The sequence below is a fragment of the Schistocerca cancellata genome, chromosome 5 (genome assembly GCF_023864275.1).
Source record: "Schistocerca cancellata isolate TAMUIC-IGC-003103 chromosome 5, iqSchCanc2.1, whole genome shotgun sequence".
NCBI classification, from domain to species: domain Eukaryota; kingdom Metazoa; phylum Arthropoda; class Insecta; order Orthoptera; family Acrididae; genus Schistocerca; species Schistocerca cancellata.
The window spans coordinates 468,710,944-468,725,238 of record NC_064630.1 but is presented as its reverse complement, the minus strand read 5'-3'; the positions used below and the strand labels follow the sequence as shown (position 1 = coordinate 468,725,238).

General features: G+C 44.3%; 1 protein-coding gene across 1 annotated transcript in view; it reads right to left on the bottom strand.

Annotated features, from left to right (window-relative positions):
* Nucleotides 1-14,295, bottom strand: part of LOC126188606 (uncharacterized) — a 55,150-nt gene that overhangs the window by 11,302 nt on the left and 29,553 nt on the right. Inside the window, exon 2 of the mRNA XM_049930207.1 lies at nt 6,466-6,591. Coding sequence (XP_049786164.1) covers nt 6,466-6,591 — 126 coding nt within the window. The remainder of the gene's footprint in view (nt 1-6,465; nt 6,592-14,295) is intronic.

Sequence of the window (14,295 nt, the reverse complement as noted above, 5' to 3'; positions counted from 1 at the left end):
AAATTGCCATTGGCCAAAGATTCCGGACTAGTCCACCTTTCAGATTTCGGGGAGGGGACTGCCAAGGGAGAGATGACCATGAGGAAAAGATGGAATAATCAGTGCAAGAGTAACGTTCTGCGAGTCGAGTGGTGGAATGTCAGAAGTTTGAGCATGGTAGGGAAAGTAGAAAAACTGAAAAGGGAATTGCTAAGGCTCAATCTAGATATATTGGGAGTCAGTAAAGTAAAGTGGAAAGAAGACATGAATATCTGGTCAGATGATTATAGGTAGGAGCAGAAAATGTTACAAAGGGAGTAGGATTCCTTGTCAGTAGGGAGGCAGTGCAGAGAGTAAGTTTTTTTGAACAGTTCAGTGATAGGATTGTTCTCGTCAGAAATGACAGAAAACTAACACCGAAATGATAGTTCAGGTACACATGCTGACGTCGCATGCAGAGGATGAAGAAATACAGAAAGTATATGAGGATGCGGAACGGATAATTCAATACGTAAAGGGAGATGAAAATGTAATAGTCATAGGTGACTGGAATGTGGATGTACAGGGATTACTTATTTCGCTTTAATTGTATTAATATTAACTAACGTATATGAAACGTGGACTTGCAGAAGAGCACGGGCTAACGGCTTCTGAACGCAAAAACTAGAGAAACAAATTTTAACCCATGGGGGACATCACACATTATGACTGGACACTTGGCTAATGAACGTTGTAAGTTATCCAAATAATTTATAAGGGGTTCGCAGCCTCTAGTCACACGACGAGGCCCATACAACGGGCTTAAAGTGAATTTCTACAGTTGGTTTAATAGAAGTGACAAAACCTTATGGTTATGCATCAAGTTTTATGAAGTTGACTTAGGACATGGCCTGTTTTAGGCAAACAATTAAATAATAATTTATGTAAGTACTATACGATGCATCCTATAGGATGACCATATCTAAAATAATTTACTAGCGCATTATAATATTAACTTGTTGCAGGTTCTGAAGAAGACGTTATTACTAACGTTGAAACCTAGGTAAACGATAAAGTTAACCTGCAACTGTAGGCTGTATATTCTTATATAAACGATATCAGTTGCTGTCGCTGCATAAAAATGTTAAAAATCAAAATTAAAGCCAATAGCAATGTTATGAGAGCACCACTAAACAGTATGATCCTAAAACTTACAAAACTTCATATTGGAAAACGACTTTTTCAACATTTTCATGCGAGATGCCTACGTCACATGGAAAGTGTTTTGGAAAAATTATGACAGGAGAGAGAATGGAAAAAAGATTCTAACATCAAAGTTGATCAATATATATTATTTTACAGTGACGGACCTTGGTTTGCAAAACTTAATAATAACGAGGGTTAATTATCTCACCCACAAAATACTGCGAAATGAAATATCCCTTGCATATTCAGCACACGACAAAGGAAGTGCAGGTGAAGCACCTGATATTTTAATGAACATCTGAAAATTCTTGTTCTCTCTTTGCAGACTACAGAGTTGTAATGCTTCACCAACCATAATTTTATGTTATGTAACTGGCTTTAGTAGAAATTCAGAGAAAAAGAAAAAAAAGAATACTTTGTAGCAGAGATCACCCAGTATGAAGTTTCCATCCGCCGATGGAAAAGGTAATCCTATAAAGTAAATCTGTTTACAGAAACTGACCGCACGCGCTTTATTGCCCCGCATAACATACATTTAAACAGTGAAACCAATATTCACCGTGGTAAATTCTGTGGATTCCGAGGTCACAAGAGCCACCAAAGCTGTTGTAAGCTTCGAAATTTGGCAGCGGATATTTCTCAAGTAATGTCCACTGATTCGATCATTAAAGTCTGCTTTGCGTAACGTCGTGCGTATAAATTCTGAGGGGCCGTTTTTGGTCGAGGAAACTATGGGCAGTGCTAACGGGACAAACGTCAGCAGAGGTGAACGGTGTTGTTCAATGAGCAGTTGAATGGAAATGCATCGGCGAATGGTCATAGTCGATGCTTCCCTAATGCCCTCCATTAATAACGTGTAAAATGGAATCGAGAATGTTGGAGATAACTCTCCACACGCGGGAAAGCCTTTAAAGCGGTAACGATGAGGATTTAATACCGAAAATGAAACATGGCCAGCTCAGGCAAAACCCCCTCCCGTGCCTGCACTTGGGCTGTTGCTGATAGCGCGAATGCACTCGGGCATCATGTTTGTTGTAAAGCTTAACGAATAACGAATAGATGCCGCTAAAAAAATAATCTCCCGTTTGTATTGGATTAGGGAAATGGTCTCCCAGTTTTCGGTGACTGAAGGCTAACACAGATGCACTGTCAGATCCATGGATGAGGTCACTTGTAGGGGATTGCCATAGCAGGTCCTGGGCTAAATGAAATATGTCGGTTCATCCAGAAACTAACTATCCCTGTTATCTCTGTTCATCAATTATTTATTCCAAAAGATGAAAATTACGCAAGTGAAACATTTTTTGTGCAAATCATATTTTTTCCACGTAATATTCTTTCAGTTCCATGGCGTTTCTTCAGCGAGACACAAGGGCGAGAATGCCCTACCGGTACTTCGCCCTGGTGACGAAGCTATTTCCTCACTGCACTAGTCACTTCCTCGCTGTCCTTACAAAGTTTTCTACGAATGTCATCCTTTCATGGTCCAAAAATAGAAAGTGTGAGAGAGGTAGGTCGGGCTGTAGTGCGAATGGCGTATCCCCGATATGAGTAGTGCTCAGAACAGATTTTGTGTAGCTGTGAGCGCAGCACGTCTGAACTAACTGTATTCCCTGTGGACAAATGGTTGGTGCTCCCGTAGCCAATGAAGCCGAAGTGTTAGGGATGTCAAGAGGCTTCATATCGAAGATGTATATAGCATGCAAGGAAAGCGGAAACACGTCAACCCCTAAGTCTCAGGACAGAAGTCAGTGTGTGCTGAATGATTGTGACAGGTGCTTAAAGAAGAGGATTCTGACTAAAAGTAAGAGGTTGGACAGCTGCTGAAGTCAATGCAGAACTGAAGGTCGCTCACCTGAAAAAATATTAGCACCAAATACAACACGAAGAGAGCTTCATAAGCAGGGCATTGTAGTGCAAGCTGAAATTCCAGAACCGCGTATCAGTGATGGAAATGCCCGTAACAGCAAAACGTTGCGTCGAAGCCAAAACATCTGGACTGTGGAGCAATTGAAGAAAGGCATTTGATCGTATAAGTCTTCTTTCGCCCATTATACAAATTGTAGCCGAGTTTACGTTTTAAAAGTGTAGCATTGCGGAGATTCGGTGGTGATTCGGGCAGCCATATCGTGGTATTCCATGATCAACGTGGTTGCTGTGCAAGGTCGCACTACTGACAAGGATTAAGTGACGATTTTGGCTGATCAGATCCATGCCATGGTACCCATGTTTCTACTCCAATGGTGATGCTGTGATCCAAGACGACTGGGCCACTTATCACACAGCTGGCATCGTTCAAGACTGGTTTTGGGTGCACAGGATCAATTGTCTCATCTTTCTTGACCACCACTGTCACCAGATCTGAATATCATCGAGCCTTTGTGGCCTATGACGGAGAGAAGGATGCGCGATCGCTATAAACCTACAACATCGTTACTTTAATGTGCCACTACTTTGCTGGAAGATCGGTTTGAGATTCCCTTGAAAAATATACTGGTACTCTATTTGTCCATTCCGAGATGACTAGAAGCTGTTCCCAATGCCAATGGTTTTCCACACCGTAGTAGACATAGTACTGTGTCGTGGTTTTGTTTGTTTTCATATTTTTGGCCATCTTTTGTACGTGTGTATATGAAACGATGTGCCTGCACACAGACCAATTTTCTCTAATGGCAACAGGCAAGCCATCAGCTCCTGACATCCCTATCCGATGGATGTGTCATCATTAACAGTGGCATGTGCCGTACTTAGACATTTGCGTTGATGCGGGTCCCGGGACTAGTAACTACTTTGCGGATAGACGATGATGCTGACATGAATATCTGTCAATATGTCTGTGAATATTCGTAGCAATAATAATTATTTCGTTAAAAAATATTAGTGCTAATGATAGTATTTTCAGTCATTTGGGTTACATACAATCGATAATAACAGCACTTATTGTTTAATTCCCTATTACTGTCAATTTATGACTGGTGGCACTATGTCGGTTGCACTACACAGTGTCCTGGAAGGGGTTGAGATTTACAAAGGCTTAATGTATCGACATGCCCTTCATCCTGGTTTTATGCACAGTTGCATTTACATCCTACTTGCGTCTTGCCAGCAGCTGTCTTCTTTCCCAGTCATTTCTGATTCGTTCGTCTTAAACGCTATAACTTATGTAATTACCGGAGGTTGCACAAAGTAACATGAAGGCTTATGAGGAACACTACATCATTTGGAGTCTTCGCTCCACGTTCTGGCTCTTGTGTACTTTTCACAGATGCCATAAATAACATTCAGTATAAAATCAGTATATCTCCCAACATTTTCCGTAAATATACACTGGTCAGCCAGAACATTATGACCATATAAACCCGTCCAGGCGATAGCAGCGTCAGCTGGCAAGGAATAACTGCTAGTCAGACAATCACACAGTGCATGCCGCATCAGTGAGTCTTCTGTCCGTTTGTAGTATGGTTAAGACGCGCGATCCATCTGAGTTTGACCGATAGTAGATTGTGACGGCCCGGGAGCTCGGCACGATCGTTTCCGAAACTGCACGACTTGCTGGATATTCGAAGAGAACTGTGGTGAGGGCCTTCGATAAGTAGCAAAACCAAGGTCAAAACACCTCCAGACGCAGTATATTTAGACAGCCAACCCTCACAAAAGATGTCGGACGTCGCGAAGACTGGCAAAACGGGAAAGGCGGCGAACTGTGGCGGAACTGACGTCAGACTTCACTGCTGGGCAGACTACAAGCGTATCTGAACACACAGTGCACCGAACACTCTTAACAATGGGGCTCCGCAGCCGAAGATCCATGCATGTACCAATGTTAACACTACGACATCGGCAACTACAAATGAAATGGACACGTGATCATCGGCACTGGACATTGGCACAGTGGCAGAGCATTGCACGATCTGATGGATCCGATATCGCCGGTGGTAGGGCGCGAATCCGTCGTCCTCCGGGAGAACAGCTTCTTGACTCCTGTGCTGAGGGTCAGAGACAAGCTGGAGGCTGTTTTATTACGCTCTAGGGAACATTCAAGTGGGCATCTATGCGTCCAGTAGAGCTCGCCCAAGGCCAAGGAGTACTGTACACTGGTTGCAGACCACGTTCACCCTTTCATGACGATCATGTTTCCCGTCAGCAATGGCATTTTTCAGCAAGATAATGTGTCATGTCGCAAGGTCAAGAGTGTGATGGAATGGTTCGAGGAACACAGTGGCGAGTTCCAATCGACGTGCTGGCGCCCCAGCTCGCCGGATCTGAACCCGATCGAACACATCTGGGATGTAATTGAACGTGGCGTCATAGCCCATCGTTCCTCTCCAGAATTTACGAGATTTGGATGACTTGTGTATGCCTATATGGTGCCAGTTCCCTCCTCATTGCTTCCATGCCACCACGTATCGCCGCTGTTATCCGTGCAAAAGGTGGACATGCCGCCTGTCAGGTAGGTGGTCATAATGTTCTGATTGATCAGTGTATTTACTGATACACGTTGCATAAAAGAGTGTGAAATGTGTGACAACGCGTAACGTAGTCGTTTGACTTCCAAATATTGTGGGAAACTTTCACAAAAGACAAAAGAAACTGCCCCTGCGTTCTTAGTCAATGAAGTACAAATCACTAGGTCAGCCTTCAAGTGAAGATAATTTAGTACCGCCAGGCTTCTGGCGTTGCCAACGGATTTAAGAGACTTAAAATGTGAATATCTGTTAACGAGGATAGAAGACTTGAGGATGTTGATACATAGACTACGAGGACGTGGCAATTTCGGTGCAGAAGCGGACAGCGTTTCCCTTATCCACGCAAACCTGTAGCCGTCACTCTATGTGATACTTCAAGGAGGTTGCAAATTTAATCCAGCAAATTTATCACAGTATAGGATCAAGAAACTTGCGCTCTTACTTGTTCAAATGTAGATAGTAAAATTTTCTTCCACCACGAGGAATTTAACCAGTTACCACCAAGTGATGCACTACCACTCTACCGCGCATTAGATACTTAAATTGCGCAGACATCACTTTTAAATCTCCCTGGAGGATGTGTCCTTTTAGATGGAATTTTCAAATACGGTCAATGTAGGAAGTCTGAGACGCGCTGTGGCACGATGAGCTACGTTTCATCTCACGAACACCTCGACAAAAGGAAGACGACTGGAAAGAAACCGGAGAGAAGAGATGGCGGAGCATCTGGTTCGGAAGGAATGCGCTGGCCCAGTGGGGTGTGTTGACGGCGGAGCAGCGCGGCTGCAAACTGGGGCGACCCCATACGTCAGGCGGAGGGCCCGCTGCAACTGACCTTGGTGAGCAGCAGGGTGCGGCAGACGCGCCGGAAGTGGCCGTCTAGCAGCCAGAAGAGGAACGGGCTCCAGAAGCTGTGGCTCAGCGCCAGCCACGTCGCCAGGAAGTCCAGGAACGGCGGCGCCTGCAACACGCGCAGCCACGTGCCAAACACTCTGCGTAGCAGCCGATCGCGCTGGCTTCCTCTCACACTGTAGAGCTCGACCAGCCTAGGTCTGCCTGTTTATTTCATGTACACTGCTAGCCATTGAAACTGCAACACCAGGAAGGGCAGTGGATAGTGAAATGTTACTATTTGTGTGTGTACAGTACAGTAAGAACAGCTATGTGGTTAAATTTGTAGGATTTTGGATTGGACGTATACAGGGTACAAAACCTAGCCCAGTTGGGCATGGAGTCGAACCGAGCTCGGGTGACATTCCACGCTGCTTCAGCAGATCATCAAAAGTATTGATGCCGAGCAGGGGCTTGCCATTCTTCTCGGCAATCCATGGCCAGATGTTTCCAGTGGGTGAGAGATGTAGGCCGTGTGCTGACGAAGGGTAGAGTCGAAGATTCTCTCGGCTGAGGTAAGTCGCGGCTGTACTAGGACAATATGCGGTCTGTCGTTATCGTGTTGGAAGATAACATCATGCAGAACCCAAAGATATAGGCACAGCCACTGGCCTTAATAAGTCAGAGATGAGTCGTTTGCTGTCAAATTACTAGCACGATCACTGAGCTCGTGTGATGGAGAGAAATATAATGTAGCAATGTTCTCTCTTCTCAGAGCGTCGAGACACGCATTCGCTGTGATGCTGTTCACAGGAACGGACCTCGTCTGGAGGGCGACGTAGCGTCACTCCTGCGCCCACTGTTTGTGACAGTACGTCACAAAAAATGCACATTTGGAGACAGGGAAAAGAAGTTTTTTCTATGACACATGTGAAACATAAATTATCGAAAGACTAAGTACGTCGGTGCTATGTATAATAAGTTATTATTATCAAGTGACAAATATCGATGTAATTAAATAAACACAGTTTTTTGGTATAATCTCTGTGTAACATAGGCCATGAAGATCAGAGACAATGCTTTGATTGAAGCAACTCTACCGTTTTTGTTTCGTCTAGAGGTAGGCCGCAATTGTAGCGTTGAATAATATGTAATGTAAGTTTGGTTGTAATTTAGTAAAATATACTTATAATTGTTATTACAAAGTGTGTATTATTGACTTCGTTGTCACAGCGCATGATCGCAATCATTAATTCTGATTAACCAAGTTTTTACAGAACTTAGTAGTGTAGAGAGCTCATCTGCCCTAGCGGGATTTAGTCGGCCATTACGCTGACTGTATTATTTAATTAAAATTTCATGTCATAATATTAAATGTAAATGCGAGAGACTTCTCAATTTCGATCTTTCATTAATTTCAAAGTTAAAAAGAGTAGTGATAGATTTATTTACCGAAATTCACAGCACTGAATGAGTTCAGTATGTCTCAGTTTGGCCGCCTAACTCTCCAGTTTTGCCTTGCAAATAATGAACAAGATATATTGAAGCACGCCGTGGTGGCCGAGCGGTTCTAGGCGCTTCAGTCTGGAACCGCGCGACCGCTACGGTCGCAGGTTCGAATCCTGCCTCGGGCATGGATGTGTGTGATGTCCTTAGGTTAGGTTAGGTTTAAGTAGTTCTAAGTTCTAGGGGACTGATGACCTCAGATGTTACGTCCCATAGTGCTCAGAGCCATTTAAACCATTTTGAAATATTGAATATATTTTTCAATCAATAAGTTCCGCAATATCTCAGTTAATCTTTATGTAGTTTTGTACATAAATAACCAGTAGTCCCTGAGACCCATATTAATAATTACAGTTTGCGTAAGAATACGAATATTTTCTTTCATAAATAGCAGCGCTCACGCAAACTGCTTATTCGAAGGCGGTGAGTCGCGCGTTGTGATTAAAAATATTATATCGTACGTACTTCGGGGCAGCCGATGTCCGTACGAGTGTTATCGCGGTATAAGTTAATTAAAAGTCTCATAGTAGCCCACAATATTTAAAGCCACCCTAACCGAAATCATAAAAAAATATAATTATAAAAACAAAAATATATAATCATCCCGTGATAAAGTGCACCCACATGTACAGGGTGTTACAAAAAGGTACGGACAAACTTTCGGGAAACATTCCTCACACACAAAGAAAGAAAATATATTATGTGGACATGTGTCCGGAAACGCTTACTTTCCATGTTAGAGCTCCGTTAGCGAGGATACATGCATCCACCCTCCGTCGCATGGAATCCCTGGTGCGCTGATGCAGCCCTGGAGAATGGCGTATTGTATCACAGCCGTCCACAATACGAGCACGAAGAGTCTCTACATTTGGTACCGGGGTTGCGTAGACAAGAGCTTTCAAATGCCCCCATAAATGAAAGTGAAGAGGGTTGAGGTCAGGAGACCGTGATGGCCACGGAATTGGTCCGCCTCTACCAATCCATCGGTCACCGAATCTGTTGTTGAGAAGCGTACGAACACTTCGACTGAAATGTGCAGGAGCTCCATCGTGCATGAACCACATGTTGTGTCGTAGTTGTAAAGGCACATGTTCTAGCAGCACAGGTAGAGTATCCCGTATGAAATCATGGCGGTGAATCGAGGAAGTACAGTACATACTGACGAAACTAAAATGAGCTCTAACATGGAAATTAAGCGTTTCCGGACACATGTCCACATAAAATCTTTTCTTTATTTGTGTGTGAGGAATATTTCCTGAAAGTTTGACCATACCTTTTTGTAACACCCTGTATATGCAGCCGCTTCTAGGCGAGCCGTCGTCATACTAACAGGCCTTAACGTTCCAGATGTCGTCACTGTGGCAGTGTGCACACTTGCCTTTCTGCTTATAAGCCCATTTTCTCACTCTAGATATGCGGCCTGGCTGTGCGATCTTGTCCTCTCTAGCTGAGGTCCTGCAGGTTGTCAACTTGCTACACTGAGTCATGGCCCATATCATGTATTCATTAGACTGTTCATTCCATTCAGCAGATCCTGTGATTCTTCTGCACTTTCCCTAAGGACAGCAATATCATCAACGTATCTTATCATTGATATCCTTTCACCTTGAATCTTAATTCCAGTCTTGAACTATTCTTTTATTTCCGTTGTTACTTCTTCGATGTATAGTAGGGGCTAAAGACAACATTCCTGTCTTACACGCTTTTTAATCCGAGCACTTCGTTCTTGGTCTTTCAGTCTTACTGTTACCTTCTCGATCTTGTGCATATTGTATATTACCCGTCTTTTCCTGTAGCTGACCCCTATTTTTCTCAGAATTTCGAACATCTTGCACCATTTTACGTTGTCAAACGCTTTTTTCAGATCGACGGATCCTATGATTTGTCTTGATATTTCTTTAGTCTTGCCTCCATTATTAACCGCAATGTCGCAAGTGCCTCTCTTGTTCCTTTACCTTTCCTAGAGTCAATCTGATCGTCATCTAACACATCCTTAGTTTTTCTCATTCTTCTGTATATTATTCTTGTAAGACAATACGATACATGAGCTGTTAAGCTGATAATTCTCGGACTTTTCGGCTCCTGCAATCTTCGGAATTGTGTGGATGATGGGTTTCCGAAAGTGAGATGATATATTGCCAGACTCATACTTTGAACACACCAACGTCAATAGTCGTTGCTACTCCCTCCCCCTCCCCTCTAAATTATTTTATAATTTTGATAACTGTTATCTATCCATTCTGCCTTATTTGATTTCAATTCTTGCAGAGCTCTTTTAAGTTCTGATTCTAATACTGGATCCCCTATCTCTTCCATAACGACTCCTTTTCTTCTCTTATCACTTCATAGACAAGTCTTACCACTAACAGAGGCCTTCAGTGTCCTCTTTCCACTATCCGCTCTTCCCTCTACATTTACTCGTGGAATTCCATAATTGCTCTCTTAATGTTACCGCCCTTGCTTTTAGGTTCACTTACTTTTTCGATTTCTTTACATTTTTCTTGTAGACAACTCGCCTTAACTTTCAAGCAATTCCTATTTATTTCATATCTAAGTGATTTGTATTTCTGTATTCGTGTATTTCTCTCAACTATTCTGTACGTACTAAAAGTTTTTTAATATATTAAACAACGATTGCTGACGCGCTGCGATTTTAAATTTCTTTAATTTCTGTACGTCCTTCTTTCATCGGTCAACTGGAGTATTTCTTCTGCTAGGTATAGCCATAGTTTCTTCGTAGTTACCCTCTTTCTACCAACGTTGTTCTTTCCAACTTATGTGATTGCCCTCTTCAGAAATGTCATTTCCTCTTCAAGTGTAAATACACTCCTGGAAATGGAAAAAAGAACACATTGACACCGGTGTGTCACACCCACCATACTTGCTCCGGACACTGCGAGAGGGCTGTACAAGCAATGATCACACGCACGGCACAGCGGACACACCAGGAACCGCGGTGTTGGCCGTCGAATGGCGCTAGCTGCGCAGCATTTGTGCACCGCCGCCGTCAGTGTCAGCCAGTTTGCCGTGGCATACGGAGCTCCATCGCAGTCTTTAACACTGGTAGCATGCCGCGACAGCGTGGACGTGAACCGTATGTGCAGTTGACGGACTTTGAGCGAGGGCGTATAGTGGGCATGCGGGAGGCCGGGTGGACGTACCGCCGAATTGCTCAACACGTGGGGCGTGAGGTCTCCACAGTACATCGATGTTGTCGCCAGTGGTGGGCGGAAGGTGCACGTGCCCGTCGACCTGGGACCGGACCGCAGCGACGCACGGATGCACGCCAAGACCGTAGGATCCTACGCAGTGCCGTAGGGGACCGCACCGCCACTTCCCAGCAAATTAGGGACACTGTTGCTCCTGGGGTATCGGCGAGGACCATTCGCAACCGTCTCCATGAAGCTGGGCTACGGTCCCGCACACCGTTAGGCCGTCTTCCGCTCACGCCCCAACATCGTGCAGCCCGCCTCCAGTGGTGTCGCGACAGGCGTGAATGGAGGGACGAATGGAGACGTGTCGTCTTCAGCGATGAGAGTCGCTTCTGCCTTGGTGCCAATGATGGTCGTATGCGTGTTTGGCGCCGTGCAGGTGAGCGCCACAATCAGGACTGCATACGACCGAGGCACACAGGGCCAACACCCGGCATCATGGTGTGGGGAGCGATCTCCTACACTGGCCGTACACCACTGGTGATCGTCGAGGGGACACTGAATAGTGCACGGTACATCCAAACCGTCATCGAACCCATCGTTCTACCATTCCTAGACCGGCAAGGGAACTTGCTGTTCCAACAGGACAATGCACGTCCGCATGTATCCCGTGCCACCCAACGTGCTCTAGAAGGTGTAAGTCAACTACCCTGGCCAGCAAGATCTCCGGATCTGTCCCCAATTGAGCATGTTTGGGACTGGATGAAGCGTCGTCTCACGCGGTCTGCACGTCCAGCACGAACGCTGGTCCAACTGAGGCGCCAGGTGGAAATGGCATGGCAAGCCGTTCCACAGGACTACATCCAGCATCTCTACGATCGTCTCCATGGGAGAATAGCAGCCTGCATTGCTGCGAAAGGTGGATATACACTGTACTAGTGCCGACATTGTGCATGCTCTGTTGCCTGTGTCTATGTGCCTGTGGTTCTGTCAGTGTGATCATGTGATGTATCTGACCCCAGGAATGTGTCAATAAAGTTTCCCCTTCCTGGGACAATGAATTCACGGTGTTCTTATTTCAATTTCCAGGAGTGTATTAGTGAGCTATTCCTTATCGCAGTATCTATAGCCTCTGAGAACAACAAGCGTACCTCTTAATTCCTTGGTTCTTTCGTATCACACTTCTTTCCGCATTGATTCTTCCTGACTAATCTCTTAAACTTCAGGCTACTCTTCATCACTACTAAATTGTGGTCTATGTGTATATCTCCTTCTGGGTACACCTTATAAACCAGTATGTCATTTCATAATTTTTGCCTGACTTTGATGTAGACTAACTGAAATCCTCCCGTATCTCTCGACATTTTCCAAGTATACCTCCTTCTCTTGTGATTTTTGAACAGAGTATTCGCTATTACTAGCTGAAATTTGTTGCAGAACACAATTAATCCTCTGTCACTGCTAGTATCAAGCCCATATTCTCCAGTAACCCCTTCTTCCTCTCCTTCCCCTGTAGCCGCATTCCAATCGACCATGAATACCAGATTTTCATCTCCCGTTACGTACTGAACTACTCGTTCAATATCCTCGTATACTTTGCCTTTTTGCCACGTCGGCATGTATACCTGAACTATCGTTGTCGGCGTTTGTTTGCTGTCGATTCTGTTGAGAACAGCCCTGTTACTAAATTATTCACTGTAACTCTATTCATAACGAATCATGCTGTCGGTATCCCATATTCTACTGTTGTTAATATTACCCTGTACTCAGCTGACCAGAATTCTTGCCTGCTTTCCATTTCACTTCACTGACCTTAACTATACCTAGACTCAGCCTTAGTATTCAACGTCTCAGATTTTCAAGCTTCCCTACCACGTCTAAACTTCTGACATTCCACGCCCCAACTCGTAGGACGTTAGCCTTTCGCTGATTTATCCATCTTTCTTCATGGTCGCCTCCCCCTTCGCAGTCCCCTCCCGGAGATCTGAAAGAAGAACTATTGCGGAATATTTTGCCAATGGAGAAATCATCAAGACTTTTTTTTATTTCATTACAGGACATATGTCCTATGGATACATGTTATGTGTCTTCGATGCAGTGGTTTCCGTTGCGTTGTGCATCCTAATGCCGTTGATCGTTACTAATTCTTCGGCCTTTTGGGGGCAGTTTCCCAGCTTAAGGCAAAAGAGTGTTCTGAAGCTCAGTTCTCTCCTCTGGCCATTTTGACAATGCCGTTGGTGGAATGAGGGTGACTTCTTATGCCAGAAGTCTTGGGCCGCCACTACTGAATTTATTCAAAATTTAAGCAGTGACGGGGTTCGAACGCGGGACCGAGGTTGTTTTAATGACGAATCAAAGACGCTACGCCTTTTTTAAATTGAATTATCGCCTTCAGTGTGAACTTTAACCCGACCGTGCGGATACTAACCAAGCATCAGGCCCGAGACTAATTTTTTATTTCATTTCTTTTACGGGAAAGAACGGACGCAGTCGGCTTCAGGCTGGGTGTAGACAAGGTGAGTGGGCATTAGTCGACTTCAAACCCGGGGCTTGGCGATGATGTCTTCCCATCCACCTGTCACTGCGCAGGTTTCTTACACGGACATGGCACTAGGTTATTTTTTTATTATTTTTATTTTTTGTACTTTTTAATTTTTGTTTATTTTTGATTTTACTTTTTTATGAAAAGAAAACCTGATAGACATAAATTCCAGAGTTCAGAGGGTGAAAAGAAAACAATTTTTTTCTCTGGGAAGAACACAATGAGGGAAGGCTCCAGAACAAGGAAAAGGAAAAATAATAAACAAACAAAGCTATCGAATTCCTTGACGATTAAAGACATGGTTCAACATATTTTCAATTAAGTGCTGTAACGTGGAAGCGTCTGCTACTTCCAATGGGCGTTCATCACGTATTGGTGCAACACATGGGAGTGGGGGTTGTTGGAACACCCGACTACACAGTGGGCATAGTGTCCGAGAAACATACGATCGAATTAGTCTTCGCCCGAGGGAAAACGGGTAAGTACGGATACAGAAGAAGTTCAACCAAGAAAGCACTTCAGCTGATCGCATAGGGAGAGCCAATTGTCGGCGAATCCAGTGCTAGTGTTCTCGTTCGCAAGAGGCAAGCCTGTGTAGTAATGTATCAGATTGATGACATTTGTCGCAAAGACC